This window comes from Hemiscyllium ocellatum, chromosome 1 (genome assembly GCF_020745735.1).
Source record: "Hemiscyllium ocellatum isolate sHemOce1 chromosome 1, sHemOce1.pat.X.cur, whole genome shotgun sequence".
Classification (NCBI taxonomy): Eukaryota; Metazoa; Chordata; class Chondrichthyes; order Orectolobiformes; family Hemiscylliidae; genus Hemiscyllium; species Hemiscyllium ocellatum.
This window is the reverse complement of record NC_083401.1, coordinates 124,328,038-124,351,008: the sequence shown is the minus strand read 5'-3', so window position 1 is coordinate 124,351,008 and position 22,971 is coordinate 124,328,038. Positions and strand designations below refer to the sequence as shown.

At 43.1% G+C, this 22,971-nt stretch overlaps 1 protein-coding gene across 1 annotated transcript in view; it reads right to left on the bottom strand.

Annotated features, from left to right (window-relative positions):
* The window catches only part of bod1l1 (biorientation of chromosomes in cell division 1-like 1), a 70,994-nt gene extending 48,578 nt beyond the window's left edge, over window positions 1-22,416 (bottom strand). Inside the window, exons 1-2 of the mRNA XM_060825415.1 lie at window positions 22,243-22,416; window positions 1,336-1,460 (exon numbers count right to left, since the gene is read on the bottom strand). Coding sequence (XP_060681398.1) covers window positions 1,336-1,460; window positions 22,243-22,359 — 242 coding nt within the window. The 5' untranslated portion in view covers window positions 22,360-22,416. The remainder of the gene's footprint in view (window positions 1-1,335; window positions 1,461-22,242) is intronic.
* Between the last annotated feature and the right edge of the window lie 555 nt (window positions 22,417-22,971).

Here is a 22,971-nt window from a genome sequence, read left to right as displayed (position 1 = left end):
ATTTTAATTTAGTGTAAGAATAAAGTGTGTTTTGCTTCAAGCTTGGTAGCTCGACCAACTGAGTTGCATTGCAAACAATGCCTTACACCTGCCTTTAAAAATAAGAAAAAGATGGGGTCTAGGCTATCTTAATATATTTTAAGGTGGTTCAGTCTGTTCCATAACATCGGTTGCAAAAACACGATCGTAAACCCTGTTTCAATGAGAATAGCAGAAACCTTTCCTGCAGGAAGACATGTTGCCATGGGCAAATTGTACCATCGAAAAAAATAGGGCTGGGGATGTGAATGGTAAATGGTAAAAGATGGTCTTCTGGAAGATTTAGACCACAAATGCAGAGGCAGTAAGAAAAGCCAAAGGAACTTGGTAGAAGAATTTAAATGAAAGGGGATTGAGAAAAGGCCATTAAGTTTTTTTTTAAAAAAGTTTGATGCTAATTTAAGATGACTAATGGATTCCCTTTTAAAATCATGTTCAAAAAAGTAAGTTAATGATGACAAAAACATCAGGTTGACCACATTTGCCTCTGAAGATCTTCAGTCAAAATCTAACTCACTTAAATCTTCTTCATATAAAATGTATTTTGCATTAAATTTCATTCACCAAACACTCCATCCTCAAAACTTCATTGGTCCTGTGCTTTGATGTACCAAATTCAAAATACTTGCCAACTAAAATCTACTTTGACATTATGCTTTCACTGTACCCTCTTCCATTTGCAGAGGTAGAACTTCCAGTTGTATAATTACTACTGTTTTAAGTGTATCTGCAAACTTTCCTCATCTTGTTTCTTCTCTCACCTTAAAAACCATATATTTTACATCAACTAATATTTCAAAAGCAAAAAAATTCACTAACGTGCCATTGTAATATATTTCACAGAATGTGCCAAAAATGCTTCAAAACAAACCAATGACTACATAAAGTCCAACAAACAGCTAAAGCCACAAGTGGCGTAGAAGAGGGAGACGTATTGGCCAGAGCAACATGAAAACACTAATTATCAGTAGTACATGTGGTCTATTATTTGGTGATGGATATAAGCTTCAATTTAACATCTCATCTGAAAGATGGTACTTTTAACATTAACTATTCTGTGCTATAACATTCATGTAAGCCTAGCTTGTGCCTGTCATGTACATCACTTTTCATGTTGATTTTCTCGTGAATTTTTCTTGAAGCATTTCAACAACTTATCAACATGTTCCTAAGTGCAAACTTTCCACAAGAAAATCCAAGGGCATGTTAACAGAACTTCAAGTAAATCCTAATCCTACACAATCATTATTTTTAAAATGTGTAATAAAAGAATATTTTCTGTATTCTGACACCTACTGTAGGACCATCTGTCTAAGACTGTTCCTTAGCTGATTCTTGTTCAGATGAGGGCTCCACGTGTGGCTTGCAAGATGGTTGGACACAAAGTTATCCACTCGCTGCCGTAAATTCTGATATGCAGGCTAAAAACAAAGAAAAACAACTTACTACATTGCATACATGCCTTTCGGTTTGCTTTAGAGAGCAACAGTAGAGCAGACTTTAAAACAATGCAAGACAATGTTGAAATAGATCAAATAAGTTGAAGTTATAGTCATAGGAGGAGGGAGACGGGGTGGAAAGCACAGAAAGAGAGAAATCTAATGATTGCCTAAAATAACAGAAACTCTCAATAAAAATCATAAAAGGATACTCAAGGACAGTCTAAAGGAAGGAATAAAAATAACACAAATGGCCAGAAATCAGATAACATTATGAAGTGTAAAAGAACATAAAAACTAAAAGCTGAAAATTATTTTTAAAAATTATACCATTGATACAGCAATGTGCATAGTAGCCACAATAAAAATGATAAATGAAGTGATTTGTAAAGAGGACCATGACATAGAAAGAATTGCAGATAGGTGGTTACAAAAAGGGCAGGTTTGGCAAGCAATAATGGCAGACACAACACATTTTGGAACAGCAGAGGCAGTGCAGAAGATGCACCCAATTAACAGTTTCACAGAAAAGGGGGCTATAACTATGAAGAATAAGACAGAAGTTTCAAAAATTTAAGAGTTGTAAAGAATGACGTAAAAAAGAGAAATCAAAATGAGAATATAAGCAAAAGTACAGACAAAAGAGCTTCTACAAATATATAGGAAGGAAGAGAACTTTAGAGGATGAAACGCAAGAACTAATAGTGGGAAACAAGGCAGACACGAACAAATCTTTTGTACGGGTTTTCACAATACAAGGTATATAAAAACATCTCAGGAAGAATGGAAACATACTGTCATTAAAAATAGGAGCAAAAGTAAGCCCTTTAGCCTTTCAAGCCATTCAGTATGATCGTGAATGATTATCCAACACAAAACCCTGGTCCTAGTTTCTACTTGTAACCTTTGATTCCTTTAGTCCCAAGAACTGTATCCAACTCCTTCTTGAAAACATTCAATATTTTGGCTTCAAACAGAATTCCACAGGCTTGCCATTCTGAGTGAGGAAATTCCTCATCTCAGTCCTAAATGCTCTCCCTTCTGCCATTAGAACCCCTGGTTCTGGTCTCCCTAATCATCAAGAGGATTCTTCCTGTGTTTACCTTGTTTGGTCCTGATCTGATTATAACCTCAAATCCTGCCCATCTTCTAACTATTCACCTCTTGCTGACTAATTAGCTCTCCACTTCTGCTTTCAAAATATTCAGGTTGATTTCATTACTTTTTCAGGAAAGGATTTCAAATGAGTCATGACCGTCGTAAGTAAAAATTTTGCCTCAACTCAGTTTTAAATAAGTGTCCCTTATTTTTACACAGTGACCCCATTCCCTGAAATTTCTCGTTTTCTTTGAAATACACCTTTGTCTATTTGGCGACAACTCCTTAACAGTCTGGCAATACATTTCTACCTATCTATCTTTAACATAATTTCACATTCAGTATAGCCTGGTCTACTTTTTATTTCCTTTATTACGTCTTTAAATAGACAGCCTCCCAGCCTCTCAAATTCCCTCAAACTGAAAATAAAATTCCATCACATTAGGCCACAGAGGGGCATCCTCACTTTCAGATCATTAATTAATGCTCTCCTGTTGCACAATAACCAAGCTTAGCGTAGATTATTCAGGTTAACTCAGAATACAGTGTTCCAAAGAAAACTATCACAAAAACATTTGCTAAACTCACTTAGGCACCCTGGCTTATCTGACTTTTCCAGAAATGAAGATCTTGACTACAGAACCACCTCTATTATCCAAACGAGATGGATAACTGTTTGGATAACTGATTATTTGGATAATTGATCTGATCGTAAACAAAGGAAGCATTTATGGGACCTTAACATCTTGTTTGGATAATCCAAAATTCAGATAATCAATGTTCGGATAACTAAGGTTGTTCTGTACATGTAGATCTAAGAAAGACCTCATGCTTATCATCCTTCTTCCTGTTAATCTCCCTTATTTCTTCCTTTATGCTCCACTCTAATGTATGATTATTGATAGGGCCATGTGGTCGCACAAGTGACTCCTTGCCTTTATCATTTCTACCCAAACTGTTTTCACTTCCTGGTTTCCTGAATTAGGACATCCTGAATATTTGGCTGATACTATCATTAGCCACTCCTCCTTTTCCTAAGTTCCTGTCTTCTTCAATATTCAACCTTCAAGGTCATCCATGTCATCCTGCAGTCAAGTGTCTGTTATTGCTACCAAATCATAAATATTCCTATTTATGCTCCCAGTGCATGTTTTGTTTCGAATGCTTGGTGCGTTCAGACACTGAGTATTTAGTGCTATCCCTTTATGCTTTCAGCAACCTCTAGCTTTATCTATGATTTACTTTTAGATTTATACTTTCTATCTTCCAGTTGTCACTTTTCACGTTAAATCCTTTCCTTTCTGTCTCATCTACGCTCTTTAATATACCACAAAATCTGATTATTTGGCCTCATTGATTAATTTAAAATCCTCTATACAAGGGTCCCTGTCTTACAAACACTTGGACTTATGAATGCGAATCCATCCAAATGTGCAACTTTAAAGACCTGACATACGAAGATAATGAACAGCCACTTTACATTCCTGAAGAAGGGCTCATGCCCGAAACGTCAATTCTCCTGCTCCTTGGATGCTGCCTGGCCTGCTGCACTTTTCCAGCAACACATTTTCAGCCACTTTACATTGCCCTACACTGTATTCCATCTCATGTAGAAATCGACTGGAGATAAACTTCAAAACAGAACCCATTCGCAACCACGGATTTGCCTTTACTTCTCTGGTTACGTGGCTTGTCAAAACAACAGCCCCAGTATTGCTCAGGTGAACAATGTACAAATAACACATATCCTACTTTCAGAGTTCTGCCAGTATCCCATGAATTGGAAACCACACTCTGGTCCTGTTATCTGCCTCACTCACAGTAACGCCGTCTCTCTGAAAGTTTACCAAATCAGAAGGTTCAATTCTAAGATATGTGACTGTTTCTTAGTTCAATTAACTCCGATAACATTCTCCTACCATGATAAGTTACTGAGTTTGTAGTTCAGCCTCCAACTTAAACTCTGAGCTGAAGCTGTTTCAACGTGAAACAGTTACCACCCTTGATCAAACTGTTATCTAGGAGCTCAGATAGGTTGCAACTATGACATCACCTGTCCGGCTATCTCTAATGCATTCTAATTATCTACTTAATCATTTTCTTGAATTATATAACTGAGTACAGCTGAAAAAATACATCTTAACAAAGGTATTCGTTTTGCACTCAATCAAGACAATTCACAAAAATACCGCGGAAAACCAACACTTATATTATAAAAGAGAGTGCACCATTTGGCAAGTGGGCTCTGATTGGTAGAGGTACTGCCATGAAGAACCTAAATCCAGTGCAACACAAATCAAGAATGCTGTATCTGAGTTTCAGTGATGGGTCAGTCCCAAAGGCGGATCATATCAAACAGCATCTCTTTTCAGTTGTTCTCAACAAGCAAGGTAAGACCATGAACAACTGACCCGTGATTACAAAACTTGTATCACAGTGTCCGTCATTGATCTGGTTCTGAAACTAAACAACAGTTGTGGGTTAATTCTGAGTGTTTGAAGAGTTATGCTGACAACCAATTTAGGATTTTTCAAAAGAAGTCTTAATAATCAACCCATTTGGATATGTTATGACACAACTGAGGCCACAACATTCTGATGTGGGACTTGAACCTGGCTTTCCAACCCATAGGTAAGGGCTCTACCACTAGTTTTGTATGCTGCCAGCATAAAAATTTCCATCTCACCCAATTAGAGAAAGAATTTTCAACCACTTCTTTAACTAACTAAACAAACTGTTCAGCCAGTTATTAAAAGCCTGCTTAAGATCTAAAATTTTAGAAATTGAATTGTAGATATCAGTTAATTGCTCTCCTGAAACAAAATTAGTTTCCACATAAGGATTAAACTCTCTTACCCTTGATCTACTAACATTCAGGCCAAAAGCAAAAAAAAAGACTATTATAAGAAATCAAATCAACTAAAGGCTGACAAGGCCCAACCCCACCCCACTCCACCCCAGGCCTGATGGTCTGCTTCCAAGAACCTTAAAAGAAGTGACTGCAGAGATGCACTGGTTATAATCTTCTAAATTCCCATGTTTCTACAGGTGCCAATGGACTGGAAAACAGAAGTGCAGCATCATTATTCAAGGAGGGAGACAGAATTGAAAAGTCAGCTTTCCTGATATTTGACATTAGGAAATGTTGGAATCATTAGGGATGTAGGATTATGCAGTATTTAGAAAATCATAATACAATCAAGCAGACCCAACGTATTTTCATGAAATGGAAATTGAGTTTGACAAACTAGTTAGAATTCTTTGAAGATTTAAAATAGATTAACAGAGAAAGATTAGATGCAGTAAACACATTCTAAACACATTTAACATAGCAAAAACATAAGACGTTACTCCACAAAATATACTCAATGTTCGAGAGACGATACACTCACGTGGAGAGGGAATAGGAAAGGTTGAATAGGTTAGGCCTATACTCAGTGAAATTTAGAAAAATTAAAGGTTATCTTACTGCAACACAAGAGATTATGGGGTTTGAAAGGATAAATGCTAAATGTTTCCCTTTGTAATCTAGAATTAGGGGAAAATTGGTTTCAAAATAAAGTATCTCATTCAGGACAGGATGGAAGAAAAATTTCTTCTCTTAAAAGGCATTAATCTTTGAAACTCTCTACACAGCAAGCAGTTGAGGCTGGGCCACTGAATATACTAAAAACTGGGTTAGATTACTTTTTGATTTACAAAAACGATCAGGACTAGACAGGAAAGTAGAACTGAAGCCATGAATTTAGTGAAGGTATAGCAGGCTCATCAGGTGAAACGGCCCACTCCACTTCCAGGAGAAAGTGAGGTCTGCAGATGCTGGAGTATCAGAGCTGAAAATGTGTTGCTGGAAAAGCGCAGCAGGTCAGGCAACATCCAAGGAACAGGAAATTCGACGTTTCGGGCATAAGCCCTTCATCAGGAAATCTCATATGCACGTAGGACTGGCAAATAGCAAATACTGTCCCCATGTGTGAAATAGAGATAGAACAATTCTGGAAACTACACACGACAAAGCTATTTTGTGATAAAGATGATAATAGTTGTGAAAGGGCAATCAGACTCAGCAAACAACAGTCATATCAAAAACTTAAATCATGATAAACTAACCTGACAAATATCTTTTAAGAGGTAATGCAAAATCAGGCAATGTTACATCCCTGGGTTTTCAAAAATGCACCAATAGACTCATTACTATTTTATGTAATTATACGTACGGTACAGCAAACTTACTTTTAACCAGCACTCTCTATCAACTGGTAAAAGTTATACACTTCAAATAACGCAAGTTTACTGTATTAATGCGATGTCCGCAATGTCTGAATAGTCAGTTGAGGGTGCTCGTGAGAAGGCTCTCTGTCAGCAATTTTTATTTAAGGGAAAGTTGCATTATTATTTAAATGATTTATGCTGTAAATAAAGTATTGCAGTGATGTGTGTACACCCTGCATTGTGTTTCTATTACTTAGTGTGCGCATTTACATTATGTGGATCTCTTGATCAACTGGAATATTTGATCAAACGGTACACTCCTGGTCCCATTGATGCCATTTTCAGAAAGTTTGCTGTAACTTCTATGCCATTAATATTATAAAACGCTTGAAGTTATTTACTTGATAATTTTGCAAGGAATAGTCATTAAAACTTTTATCTGAAGAGCAAGAAAACAAGAATATTATTTCCTTTAATATTTTCCCTATGCTAGCCCATCTGCACAAAAATCTATGGATTGCTAATTTCTCTGAATTTTAAGCAGAGAATGACTTAGCTACATAAAAATAAGTAAAACTTCATATTTGACACAAACAGGAAAAGTGACACCCCCACTAAAACAACTCCACTTTGCACATATTTGGATTAAGATTATTGCCAAAATATCAACTGTGTGCACTATCACTCCAAAAATATTCAACACAGAAAGGAATTCTCAGTGCACAATGCTGGTGAAGATTTCGTATTCAAAACAGCAATGCAGTATGGGGTTATGGTACTATTATTATGTGAGATTGGTACAAGCCTCTTAGGCATGATGTGTCTTGTTTTAATGTGTTACTTTCAGATGTAGAAATATTCAGCCAGATTTTCCTGTCAAGACAATAAGTCTAACTATTGTTCATGTATCAATGGTACAGTAACTTTGGAAGACATGATGTGCAATTAAATGTTATTATACAAAAGCTGTTTTCTGAGGTGCACCAATTCACAGAAATATTGTGTTGCCTGTGTAACAATCTGAATGTATTGTATGTACTTGTGTGCCAGATGTGAACTAAACTCACCAGGAAAGGCTAATTCTAGCCATTTCCTGTGCAATCAACCATTTAAAAGATGTTGCAACTCGAATGCATTTGCAGAGAATTGTGAGCAGTGATTCCAACAACCTGTTCTCACAATGTTGCTTCTGGTACAGATATCCTAACTACCACTCATCATTTCTGTCTCACTAGCTTACATGGGTTCTTAGCTAAGCAATATCTGTTTCAAAATTTTCACCCTTGTTTTTAAATCGCTCCAAGTTTTTAATCCCTCCTTATATCTTTTAACCACCGACAATTCTACAAATCAGAATTTTACATTCTAATTCTGGTCTCTTGCACAATCCCAATTTCAAACAGTCATTATTGGGGCCACATTCCAGCTGCTGAGGCCGAAGATCTGAAATTCACTTCCTGAACAATTCCATCATTATTTCTTCTCCTCTTTAATAACCTCTTTAATGAAGCTTTTGGCCATTTCCCATCCTATATACTCATGGGTGCAAAGGCAGTGACTACTGGTATTGCCACTTGTCAAGTAACTCAAAAAGACTGGCTAATGCTCTGAGGTCGTAGGTTAAAATTCCACCACAGCAGATGGGGAAATTTGATTTAAATTATTAAGTCTGGAATTAAACGCACGTCTTATTTCTTCCATGGAAACATTCAACTGCTGTAAAAACCCGGAGAAAGTGAGGACTGCAGATGCTGGAGACCAGAGTTGAAAAATGTGGTGCTGGAAAACACAGCAAGCCAGGCAGCATCTGAAGAGAAGAATCGACTTTTCGGGCATAAGAAGGGCTTATGCCTGAAACGTCGATTCTCCTGCTCCTCGGATGCTGTCCGGCCTGCTGGGTTTTTCCAGCACCACACTTTTCAACTGCTGTAAAAACCCCCCTGGTTCAGGAAATGAAAGAAACACTGTTATCCTCAACTGATCTGGTCTACGTGCGAATCCAGATCAACAACAATGTTATTTTTAACAGCTCTCAAACTATTATAAAATTCACATATGGATAAGAGGAATGAAAGAACGACCCAGCATTGACAAAGGCACCATTTCAGCAGTTGAATCAGTATTCCTCCACATTGAACACTACTTGAAAGAAACAGCAAGACAGGCAAGGGAACAGAATTTCTCTCAGCAGCTAACTTCAATTTCTATCAATAAGACCTGGTTTGGTAGCGCTACTGCTGATGGAGCTGAATAAGACCTATAGAACTAAACTGTTGAAATGGATTTGCAGCAGGTGAGGGAACCAACAAGAGGAAAAATGTTCTTAATCTTGTCCTTCATGATCCACCTGTGCAGATCCATTGTCCATGTATTATTGATGAGAATGACAACCACAAAGTCCTTGTGGATATGACGTACCATCATGACATGGAACCTACTCACCATGTCACACTAACATACTGAATGGCAGAGACCTCAGACAGAACTAGCATGTTAACCTGGGCATCAACAGCACTGTATTCAACTAGTCATGGACTGACATACCCTTCACAGTACCACAACTACCAGGTCAACTATGATCAATTTCAAGGAAAAATGCAGGATAGCATGTCAAGAATAGCAGCAGACATCATAAAGTGTCAACCTGGTGAGGGCACAACATAGGACAACTTGCACGCCAGGCAGTGTTGAAATGAGAATTAAGCAATTCTACATCCAATAGATTTGATACAAGTACTGCAGGATAGCCACATCTATTCATGAATGGCAATGGATAATTAATCAAAGCAAGGTGAAGGAGATCTCACAGACATCCCCATTCTCAGTAGCGAGGAGCCCAGTATATCAGTCGAAGAGCCAAGGGTGAGCATCCTCTACAAGAAGTGCTAACTTACTGACCCAATTCAGCCTTCTTCAGAGGCCCCCAATATCTCAGATATCAGGCAAAAGAGCTGAATTCCAAGAGGGGAAGGGAAGGTTCCTGAGAGGGTAGATGATCCCTAACAAAACTGTAGTCAATGGGAATTCGGGAAAAACTCTCTGCTTATTGGAAGTATACTTAGCACAAAGTTTAAGCAAAATAAGGTCAGCACTTTGGTTGGTAGTGGGAATGTTTGGAATGAAATAGGTCCCTAGTTGCTAGTATTTTTTCAAGGGACTGAGCAAACAAACAATCTAAAGGGACATCATGGAAACCTAGCTGCATTTATGATATACTGATACCATGGGAGGGGATATTAACAGGAGACACAGCCATCCCACCATGGGTGGCTTTGCCATAACAGAGGGGAGAAAGAAGACCGGCAGGACTATAGTGATAGGGGATTCTGAAGAGTCTTCAGGATGGTATACTGCCTCCTGGTGCCAAAATCAAGGATGCCTCAGGGAAGCCTCTGGCATTATTAATGGGATAGTGAATAATGCAGAGATTCTAATGAACAGCCATCCCCACAATCCAACCCAAACTTCGGGTCCACTACATGGATGACACCTTTGTTATCACAAAATGGAACACATTAGAGGAAACCTACATCCTTACTGGCGTAAATTTCACAGAAGAGAGGAGGAGAACAACGACAGACTCCGCTTCTTAGATGCCACAGTGGAACAAACAGTTAATGGAGAACTGCAGTCCAGCGTCGACAGGAAAGCGACACACACAAACCAGATATTTAACTACAGAAGCAATCATCCCAACACCCACAAACTGAGGTGCATCATGACATTTAAACGGGCCACAACAGGCTGCAGGAACTGAAAGCAGAAGAAAATACCTACACAGCGAATTCAAGAACAACGGGTATGCGATAAACACATTCCACCGATTCTTAAACAACAAACCCAAACAAGAAAGACACAACATGCCACCCTACCATACAAAGACATCTTGGAGATGACTTCCAAACTTACTCCGACTCCTTGTCATCATGGTAGCACATAAACCTACCAACACACAAACAGCTACTGATGAATCTAAAAGGCCCAGTACCAACAACCAGCAAAATGAATGTCATCTACAAAATACCGTGCAAGAACTATAATAAACATTACATCGGACAGACAGGCAGAAAAACCAGGAAGCACAAACACCAACTAGCCACCTAAAGACATGACCCACTATCACTAGTATCCTTACATACAGACGAAGAGGGACACTACTTCGACTGGGACAACATATCCATCTGAGGACAGGCTAAACAAAGACACACATGGGAATTCCCAGATACCTGGAATTCAAACCAGAACTCCATCAATAAAACATCAGTTTGGACTCCATTTACCAACCTCTGAGAAAAAGAACTGGAAATGATATCACCCACCTTAACAGACCAAGACACAAACAGAAAGCAGGACAGAATACCAGCACCTCACCGGAGGCTCACTGATTATGTTAAGTAGCATGGTGATGCAATGTCTGAAAACAAATCTTCCAGCTCAGTGAGCAAACTTACAATCGGGATGGTGAATAGCCAGTGGCTGTGCAAACAAAAATATGTTTAAAAAAAGATTTAAAATAAATTTAAAAAGTAGAACCTCAAAGGTAGTAGTGTACGAGCTAGTAAATGCAGAAATAACATTTCAGATGAATCAGGGATTGAAGATATGGTGCATGGAGAGGAATTCAGATTCATGGGACATTGGGACCCAGATCCGGAAAGATGGGACCAGTACAAGCCGTAAACAAAATACAAAAACCTGACGATGCTGGCAATCTGAAAGAAAAACAGAAATTGTTAGAAAACTGCAGAAGGGTCACTTGTCACAAAATGTTGACTCTGCTTTTTCTCTATAGATACTGCCAAACCTGATGAATTTCTCCAGCAATTTATTTTTGTTCCAGTACAAACAGGATGGGTTGCTCTGGGACGAATGCCCTCTGGGGCTGTTTGCTAGTCCTATTGGGGGATGAGATGGGAACTGAGCAGGAATATGTAGAACTGCGGACAAGATAGAAACAAAAGATAGAAAAGCAAGAAGCAAAATAGGTGGCTAACAATTGAGATCATAGTGCAAAACAAAGCTAAGATGACTAACGAGGTTAAAAAGACAAGCTTGAAAGCATTGTGTTTCAATGTGAAGAACTTCCACAAAAAAGTAGATGAATCAACAGTGCAGATAGATATATATGGTTTTGACAAGGTTGCAATTATACAGACATAGCTGAAGGGTGTCCAAGGATGGGAACTGAACATTCAAAGATATTCAATATTTAGGATGGGCAGAAAATAGGGAAAGGAGGTGGTATAGAATTGTTAACCAAGGATGAGTTTGCTCAGAAAATCATGATGTAGAATTTGTATGGGTGAACAGAAGAAACTTCAAAAGGCAGAAAATGTGGGTGAGTGTTGTCAATAGGCCACAAACAGATGTAAGAGAAGGCATTAAAAAGGAGATTAGAGACCCATGAAATAAGGGTACAATTGTAATCATGGATATTTTATTCTACACATAGACTGAACAAACCAAATTAACATAGTACTGCGGAGGAGCATTTCCTTTGTACAGATGATGGTGTTTTGTACAATATGTTAAGGAAAGATGATGAAAGCAGGCCACCCTCAACTAGGTATTGTGCAATAAAGTATTATTTAATAATCTTATGTGTTGAATCCACTGGGCAAGAGCAACCAGAAGATAATAGAATTATGCACTCAGGTAGAGAATGAAGAAGTTAAAATTAAAACTAGAGTCCTGAATCTAAGTAAAGGGAACTACAAAGATATGAGACATGTGTAGCCATTGAACTGTTGTGGAACCTTACTAAGGGTTGGCAATGGTTAATATTTCAGGAATGCATGCAATTATTCATCCTTATCTGGTGCAAAGTTAAAACAGGAAAGGACACAACCATGGCTTACAAAAGAAATGAGGGGCATTTTGAGATCCAAAGAGAAAACACATAAAAATGCCAACTTAAGGACTAATTCAGAATTCAGCAAAGCCGGACAAAAAGATTGATCATGGGGAAGGAATAGAGCTTCCTCTAGAGAAGCAAGAGAGAGAAAAGCAAAAGCAAAAGTGTAAGGGAGACAAAATAGGTGGCTAACAATTGAGATCATAGTGCAAAACAAAGCTAAGATGACTAACGAGGTTAAAAAGACAAGCCTGAAAGCATTGTGTTTCAATGTGAAGAACTTCCACTAAAAAGTAGATAGACGAGATGCAGGAAGGATGCTTTAATTGGTTGCAGAATCTAGAACCAGGGGCTAGTCTTGGGATATAGGGATAGGCCAATTAGGACTGCAATGAAAAAGCATTCTTTCACTCAGAGTGATTAAACTATAGAACATAAAAGTTGTAAAAACTTCAGTAAGTATGTGAAGAAAGATAGATTAGTGAAGACAAATGCAGAAATGGAGAAATTATAACGGAGAATAAAGTAATGTCAGAAGAATTGAACACATACATTGGGTTCTGTCTTCACAAAAGAGAACAAATAATTTCCCAGAAATGTTGAGAAATAAAAGGTCTAGTGAGAAGTTAGCTGCAGCAATTAATGAGATTAAACGCTGACAATTTCCTGTCTTCATTTTCTAAATTTCATTGTACTCTGAAGCAGTTTCTACAATTGGCAGCATGTGTAACCCCTACTTTTAAAAAAAGAGGGAGAGAGAAAACAAAGAACTGTCAACCAAGTAGCCTAAAATCAGAAATGGGGAAAATTCTAAAATCTATTACAAAATGTGATAATAGAACACTTGGAAAGTGTCAATGGAATGTGACAAAGTCAGTCAAGGTTTATGAAAGGAAGTCATGCTTAGCTATCTTTTGAGGATGTAAATGATTGAATAGATAAGGAAGAACCAGTGAATGTTACATTGAGATTTCAAGACAGCTTTAGATATGGTCTCACATAAGAGATTAGTGGGCAAAATGAAAGCACATGGAAGCGGAGTTTAAAAAAAACTAACAAAGAGTGAGAATTGGTTGACATACCAGAAACAGAATGAGAATAAACATCAGTTCTGAGGAATAGTCACTGGACCAGAAACATTAACTCTGATTTCTTTCCACAAATGCTGCCAGATCTGAAGTCTTCCAGCAATTTCTGAAAATAAATGGATTGTCTTCCAAGTAGGTGGTGACTAATGGTATACTTCAGGGATCAGTACTTGGACCCAACTTTATAAATAAATGATGTCGGAACCAAATGTAATATTTTAGTGTTTGCTGACAATAAAACAACTAGGTATGATTGAGAATTGTAAGGAGGATATAAAATATTGCTGAAATGGTGATACATTGGGAAGCGTGGCTGTACACAGAGGAACCTTGATTATCCGAAGGACTTGGAGTATTTCATTTGGTTAATTGAAGGACGGATAACATAGTTAGCCAAGCATCGGGACCTTGCTAGCTTGTTCGGATCATTCAAAATTCAATTAATTGAAAGCCGGATAATCGAGGTTCCTCTGTAAAGGAATCTGTTTGTCTTTGTACCCAGACAATTAAACAGTTAGGTGGGAAAATGATATGTTATCCTTCATTGCAGGAGAATGGGAGTTCAGATATGGGGATATCTCATTGCAGTTATACAGAGCCTTGTTAGATTGCATTTGGAGTTGTGTGTGCAATTTTGGTCTTCCTTCATAAGAAAGGATGTATTTGCTGTGGAGAGAGTGCAAAGATTCACTAAGCTGATATCAGGAATGGCAGGCCTGTCTACTGACTGAGCCTGCACTCACTAGAGTTTAGAAGATTGAAGGAGGGGGGAGGGGGGAATCTGATTGAAATGTATACAATTCTGAAAGAGCTTGATAGATGAGATGCAGGAAGGATGCTTTAATTGGTTGCAGAATCTAGAACCAGGGGCTAGTCTTGGGATATGGGGATAGGCCAATTAGGACTGCAATGAAAAAGCATTCTTTCACTCAGAGTGATTAAACTATGGAATTCACTATTACAGGAAGCTGTGGAGGCCGGATCATAATATATTCAAGAAAAAAAAGATGATATTTTGGTATTAAAGACATGAAGGAGTATGCAGAAATAGCAGGAATATGACACTGAGATACAAAATCAGCCATGATCATCTTAATGGTAGAGCAGGCTCTGAGGGCAGAGTGGCCTACTTCTGCTCTTAGTTTCTACATTAAGATGGTTGTGGTTTTTGGATATAAATCATTCCAGAGTTAGGACATCTTTGCAGCCTAGACTTAACCACCTTCAAGTGCTTCCTCAATGACCTCCCCTTCATCATGAGGTCAGAAGAGGGTTACTCACTGAAGATTGCACAATGTTCAGATCCATTTGTGATTCTTCAAACACTGTAGCAATCTGTACCTAAATGCAACAAAATCTGGACACTTCACAATTGGGTTGCTAAATAGCAAATAGTATCAAGCAATTTCCATCTTCAATATGGGACTATCCAATCAAGACTCCTTGACATTCAATGCCTGAATCCTCACTATTAAACTTCTGAGGTTACCACTGATCAGAAACTGAATTGGAACAATCATACAAGGTCATTGACTACAAGAGCAGTTCAAAATTTAGAATTCTTCAGTGAGGATTTCACCTCCCATCTCCCCTCGCTTGCCAGCACCATTATGACACAAGTCAGGAGTGTGGTGGAATACTTCCCACTTCCATGGGCGGGTGCAACTCCAAAAACACTCAAAGCGTTTGATATCATTAAGGATGAGGCAATCCACATGATTGGTATCCTAACCACCATCATTCACTCCCTCCACTACTGATAAAGTGTTAATTGTGTATATCATCTAAAAAGAGACACTGCAACATTTCACCAAGGCTCCTTAGAGAACACCTTTCAAACTTGCAGCCTCTACCACCTGGAAGGATAATTACAGTAGATGCACGGGAACACTACTATGTGCAAATTCTCCTCCATCATCTTGCACATCATCCAGACTTGGAACCATATCTCTGTTCCTTCACTTCCAATGGGTCAAAATTCTGGAACTCCTTATCTAACAGCACTGCACATTCCCTTCCATTCGAACCGCTGCAGCGGTTCAAGGAGTGTGAATAGCCAAATCAAACCAAGAACAAAGTATTTTTACTTGCATACAGACTCCATCTAGTGGCAATTGCCATCTTAGCATAGATTTGGTTACATATAATGGATTAAACTTAGGATAAAGATTGCAGCAGTAAACTATTTATCAAGGCTAACAACTCATTCCCAAAGTAATACATCATGCTCAGATCCTCTAACTTATAGTTACCCTCAACTCTACATGCTAATATTTCAATTTATTCTTGGCACACAAATACAGACCAAGGTCTTGGAAACATCGATGCTGTACGTAAAGATTTCTGTGACTATGTTTTTTTTGAATGAGAGATAGGCTCTGTGCACCTTATTTATTCTATTCCTTTTTATGGACAATTCCACTACTACTGTTAATCTTTAAAGTTAGCAAATGAAACTGAACCTAGTTCTGGACAAAGAGGGGGGCCAGCCTCAACGTGAAGATCACAGAGAAGCTGGAACTATTACACCAAACACTCCCATGTTGGCATCAATGCCAGTCATGGGTTCAGAAGAATATGGGAAAAGAATGCTGACCAACACCAGCCTCTGCTACTCTAATCATATCTGATGTTCTCTGCTGATCTCCATTTGTCTCTTCTGGTCTCTGATAACCTTTGATCGTCTGTTAGCCTCTGTGCTCTCTGACTGAACCTGCTCGTTTCTGTAAGGCTGATTACTCTGTCTCTTCCTTCAGAAACCAATTCCAATGAAGATCCCAAGAGGAGTGAGTGAAATGGCTGCTGCTCCGATCATCATTCCCAATTTAATGCCTCCAAGTGACATTCGTTTCCAGGGTACTTCGAGCTCCTGCATGAAACTGGTATGCTAAATGTGACAGGAGTAGCTCTCTCTATCATCTGTACTTAGTTTGACTGTCTCCATCACCTGATAAGTCTCAAAGCAGTTGGGGAGCATGTCATTGCATTCAACACTGAGGACCACCACTCCATTCCTCAGCCACTTCACATCGATAGCTCCAGGATAAAAGCCCATCACAAGGCAGGAGAATCTCAGCACTCACTCACCGTCAGTCCTGTTCCCAATGAACACCTTAGGGCTGACTGATCCCTGCAGTGTCATTCACCAACATTCAATATTCCAGCTGTATCTTCCAATCGCAATTTAAGCATCAACATGGCAGTATCTATCCCTGGAGAACATCAGCAGACACAGGAAGAGATAGGAGGGAAGACAAGTCTCCTCTTCACGACAGTAGCTGCTGTATTTAGGTACTTTTACAAGGTTGAGAACTTCCAGCAAGTGAGTGCTAAGTCAGAGGATAAGGTGTTTGGTTGTCTGGTGGATGACGCAAGGTGTTGGCACAACAGAGTTACATTCAATTATGGCAGGTATTGTCTGTGCAGTAATTCTGAAGTAACGCCTGCCTTTTTGGTCCACAATCAAAGACACAGGTGGAAGTTCCAGAAAGTGAAAGTCAGCAAATCAGAAGTTTAAAGTTCCTGGGGAATTATGGTGCACATGTGCTGCAGGGCCTATGCAAATGCATCTCTCAAATAACAGCACATCTTTAAAGAGCCAGAGATGGGAGGATTTGGGTCCATATCAGTTTTAATTTAAAGAGGAGAAGGTGGCATTGCAGTAACGTCAAAGGGTTGTAAAACTAAAGGCCTAGGTTAATGCTTAGGGGATAGATGTTCAATCCCTACCATAACAGTGGTCAATTCAAGCATTATATAACTGCTGGTGGGTAGGTGGATGAGCTCTGACAAGTAGCAGGTTTGGGAGATTTAAGCCAAGTCCCGGTCACAAAGCTGGGAAGAAAACAGTGCTAGACATGCGGATGGGGCAACACTCGGCATGTGGGCAGGGCCAGCAATAAGCGAGTGAGCAATCAGAGGGTACAGGAGAAGAGTGAGCAGTGCCAGGGGTGCAGTGATAGAGTGTGAACGGTGTTAGAACACGAGCAATCTCTAAGTCAAGGATATGGATAAGAGTGAGTACTGTCCCAAAAAATGTGAGGCGTGTTGGGGTGGGGGCTGCTTTAACTGGAAGTGGGGAAAAACAAGCATTGCTGGAGGGGAGGTTGTGCAGTGTGGGCAATTCAAACTTGGTGCAGAAAACCCAAAAAAAGTCAGTTAAAACCATTGAAAGTCTATAATCTTTAAACAGTCCTCAAAAGTCTGTCCTCAGTTTATGGCAACAATTGTGACAGTTGCACCCCAATAGAATACCACAGAATTTACCTCATCACTAGAATATGGTAGCCCTAAGGTTATGGCGTAAAAGAGTGTGGTTTTAAATAGGGTCAGTGACATTTGCTCTTGCTCATACACACAGTGGGTATATATGAGCACGTGCCATTGAAGGCAGTAGGATAAGTCGAGATAAAGCACACAATATCCCGAGCTTTATTGCTGGACATAGTGTACAAAAGCAAGCAGGTTATGTTATGAAGCTTAAATAAATTACTTGCTCTGGCTCATTTGTAGTATTGCGTCTAGCTATGGGTGCCAAGCTTTAGAAAGGGCATGAATACATTGGAAAGAGTATGGAAGAGGTTTATAAGAATAATTTCAGTCACGAAGACAAATTGAAGGAGATTTCCTTGAAGAGAAAACAGAGGAGACTTGATTTGACAGCTTGATGACTCAGTGATTAGCACTGCTGCCTCACAGTACCAGGGACTTGGGTACAATTCTACCCGTGGGCAAGTATATGGAGTTGCACATCCTCCCTATGGGTTTCCTCTGGGTGCTCTGTTTTTTTCCCTTAGTCCAAAGATGTGCAGTTCAGGTGGATTGGCCATGCTAAATTGTCTGTAGTATCCTGGGATATGCAGGCTAGAAGATTAGCCAGGGGAAATTCAGTGAGCAGCGACAGGTTAGGGAGTGCGTCAGGATGGATGCATTTGGACATTTGGTCTCAAATGGGCCAAGTGGTCTGCTTCTATACTATAGGAGTTTTATTCCTTAAGTCTTCAAAATCATGAAGTGTATGAGCAGAGCAAGCAGTGAGAAAATGTTCCCACCTCCAAAAGAATCATAAATGAGGGGGCACAGACTTAAACTAATTCAAAAAAGCAAAAGTGATGAGGAAAAACCCTTTCAAGCAACAATTGGCACAGACTACTGTGCACTATCTCAACTGACACATCCAATCAAGAACTATACAGCAATTAAAAAGGAACAACATGCAGGGATACAGGGCAGGGGAATGGTACTTGGGTGCGATGCTCCCTGAGAGAGCCGACACAGTAGTCAACAACAAGCCTACAAGTAACATCTAAACTTGTATTTCTCTAGGAGGCTTCTGATGACAGTTTACTACTATCGACATCTTGTTTACCTCGACCTTCATTACACTGTACACTGAGGGGCCAAAATTCTCGGTGATGACTTCTGGACGTTACCTGTCCCACCCACCACCCCCTCCTTTTCTAAAAACTGGTCGCCAATCATGCCCTCTCAACTCAGTGGGAGTGGCACGGGCATTGTTAGGGATAGAGCTATCCCCATTCAGCCCCTGGAGTCTGCTCTCACCATTCAGTTACATGGCAGTTGATCTGGATGCCCAGAGCATCTATCCGGCCTGGCTCCGGTCCCTCCAACATCTACAGTGACTGACATTTCCACAGCCCAGGCGAACGTCAGGACAGGGGAGATCACAGTCTTGAGTGGACTGGTGCTGGGAAAAGCACAGCAGGTCAGGCAGCATCTGAGGAGCAGGGTGGTGGGAAAGCGCAGCAGGTCAGGCAGCACCCTGCTGCTGGGACACTGCCTGACCTGCTGTGCATTCCCACCACTCTGCTGCTCAGACGCTTCCTGACCTGCTGTGCTTCCCCACCACCCTGCTGCTCGGACACTGCCTGACCTGCTGTGCTTTCCCACCACCCTGCAGCTCGGACACTGACTGACCTGTGGTGCTTTCCCAGTACCCTGCTGCTCGGACGCTGCCTGACCTGTTGTGCTTTCCCACCACCCTGCTGCTCGGACGCTGCCCTGACCTGCTGTGCTTTCCCACCACCCTGCTGCTCAGACGCTGCCTGACCTGCCGTGCTTTCCCAGCACCCTGCTGCTCGGACGCTGCCTGACCTGTTGTGCTTTCCCACCACCCTGCTCCTTGGACGCTGCCTGACCTGCTGTGCTTTCCCACCACCATGCTCCTCGGACGCTGCCTGACCTGCCATGCTTTCCCACCACCCTGCTGCTCGGACACTGCCTGACCTGTTGTGCTTTTCTCACCACCCTGCTGCTCGGACACTGCCTGACCTTTTGTGCTTTTCCAGCATCCTGCTCCTCGGACACTGCCTGACCTGCTGTGCTTTCCCAGGAACCTGCTGCTCAGACACTGCCTGACCTGCTGTGCTTTCCCACCACTCTGCTGCTCGGACACTGCCTGACCTGCTGTGCTTTCCCAGCATCCTGCTCCTCGGACAATGCCTGACCTGCTGTGCTTTCCCAGCACCCTGCTGCTCGGACACTGCCTGACCTGTTGTGCTTTCCCGCCACCCTGCTGCTCAGACGCTGCCTGACCTGCTGTGCTTTCCCACCACCCTGCTGCTCGGACGCTGCCTGACCTGCTGTGCTTTCCCACCACCCTGCTCCTCGGATACTGCCTGACCTGCTGTGCTTTCCCACCACCCTGCTGCTCGGACACTGCCTGACCTGTTGTGCTTTCCCAGTACCCTGCCGCTCGGACGCTTCCTGACCTGCTGTGCTTTCCCAGTACCCTGCTGCTCGGACACTGCCTGAACTGCTGTGCTTTCCCAGTACCCTGCTGCTCAGACGCTGCCTGACCTGCTGTGCTTTCCCAGTACCCTGCTGCTCGGACGCTGCCTGACCTGCTGTGCTTTCCCAGTACCCTGCTGCTGGGATGCTGCCTGACCTGTTGTGCTTTCCCAGCACCCTGCTGCTCGGACACTGCCTGACCTGTTGTGCTTTCCCACCACCCTGCTGCTCGGACACTGCCTGACCTGCTGTGCTTTCCCACCACCCTGCTGCTCGGACACTGCCTGACCTGCTGTGCTTTCCCAGGACCCTGCTGCTCAGACACTGCCTGACCTGCTGTGCTTTCCCACCACTCTGCTGCTCGGACACTGCCTGACCTGCTGTGCTTTCCCAGCATCCTGCTCCTCGGACAATGCCTGACCTGCTGTGCTTTCCCAGCACCCTGCTGCTCGGACACTGCCTGACCTGTTGTGCTTTCCCACCACCCTGCTGCTCAGACGCTGCCTGACCTGCTGTGCTTTCCCACCACCCTGCTGCTCGGACGCTGCCTGACCTGCTGTGCTTTCCCAGTACCCTGCTGCTCAGACGCTGCCTGACCTGCTGTGTTTTCCCACCACCCTGCTCCTCGGATACTTCCTGACCTGTTGTGCTTTCCCAGTACCCTGCTGCTGGGATGCTGCCTGACCTGTTGTGCTTTCCCAGCACCCTGCTGCTCGGACACTGCCTGACCTGTTGTGCTTTCCCAGCACCCTGCTGCTCGGACACTGCCTGACCTGCTGTGCTTTCCCACCACCCTGCTGCTCGGACACTGCCTGACCTGCTGTGCTTTCCCAGGACCCTGCTGCTCAGACACTGCCTGACCTGCTGTGCTTTCCCACCACTCTGCTGCTCGGACACTGCCTGACCTGCTGTGCTTTCCCAGCATCCTGCTCCTCGGACAATGCCTGACCTGCTGTGCTTTCCCAGCACCCTGCTGCTCGGACACTGCCTGACCTGTTGTGCTTTCCCACCACCCTGCTGCTCAGACGCTGCCTGACCTGCTGTGCTTTCCCACCACCCTGCTGCTCGGACGCTGCCTGACCTGCTGTGCTTTCCCAGTACCCTGCTGCTCAGACGCTGCCTGACCTGCTGTGTTTTCCCACCACCCTGCTCCTCGGATACTTCCTGACCTGTTGTGCTTTCCCAGTACCCTGCTGCTGGGATGCTGCCTGACCTGTTGTGCTTTCCCAGCACCCTGCTGCTCGGACACTGCCTGACCTGTTGTGCTTTCCCAGCACCCTGCTGCTCGGACACTGCCTGACCTGTTGTGCTTTCCCAGCACCCTGCTGCTCGGACACTGCCTGACCTGCTGTGTTTTCCCACCACCCTGCTCCTCGGATACTGCCTGACCTGTTGTGCTTTCCCAGCACCCTGCTGCTCGGACACTGCCTGACCTGCTGTGCTTTCCCAGCACCACTCCAGTCACAGCCCCGGCTAACTCCGGGGTGAACCATCCCATGGGGACTCGAGTGGTGCTGTATGACCCAGGGCTGCTCACGCAGAGGCAGGTTTCCGGGAGCGGCTGTCGATGCTGCAGCTGCGGGTCTGTTTCCTCTCCGGAGCTGAGCGGGGCCGGGGCCGGGGCCGGGGAGAGGGGGGCGGGGGGGGGTGTGTGTGGCGGCGGGTTCCAGGCCGGAGCCACCGGGAGCAGCGAGCTCGAGGACTCCAGGCCGCGGAATGAATAATAAAAAAACAACAAGCCCCGCTCCTCGCAGCGCCTGACCTTGGTGTCGACGTCGGCCAGGCAGTCGCGGCGGAACTGGTCGAAGAGGCCCTGGCTCTTCAGGTGGTTGACAATCATGGAAACGAGCTTCGGGTCTCCCGGCGCCAGAGCCGCCATCCCGAGCGACGTCACTCAGCAACCGCGGCCGCGCGCTCCGCCACCCGCCGCCAGCCCCACCCCCTCCAAACCCGCGGGGCATGATGGGACACGGGCACAGGCACAGGCACACGTCACGTCCGGAGCCTCAGCGGCTCACGGCGCATGCCCGGAGGCGCGAGGATGCTGGCGGTTGGCGAGTGTTGTTCCCCCTCCGCGAGTAAACACTCAGAGAAACAATAGGAGAGCGATGGAGGGTGGAAGGACAGGACAGGGCCAGGCCGGGAGGATAAGGACAAGGAGGAGCATGCGGAGGAGCCGTATGAGGGGAAGGGGAGAGTGTGCTCGGTTAACAGAGAGCGCCAAAGATAGCCCCTCCCACGCCACCCCCTGACCTCCCCCCACGCCATGACCTCCCCCTACGCCCTGACCTCCCCCCACGCCCTGACCTCCCCCCCTACGCCCAGATCTTCACCTCTCCCACGCCCAGATCTTCCCTTCCCCCCATGCCCAGATCTTGCCCTCCCCCACCCCCTGACCTCCCTCCCACGCCCCCTGACCTCCCTCCCACGCCATGACCTCCCTCCCCCACGCCATGACCTCCCTCCCCCACGCCATGACATCCCCCCTCAC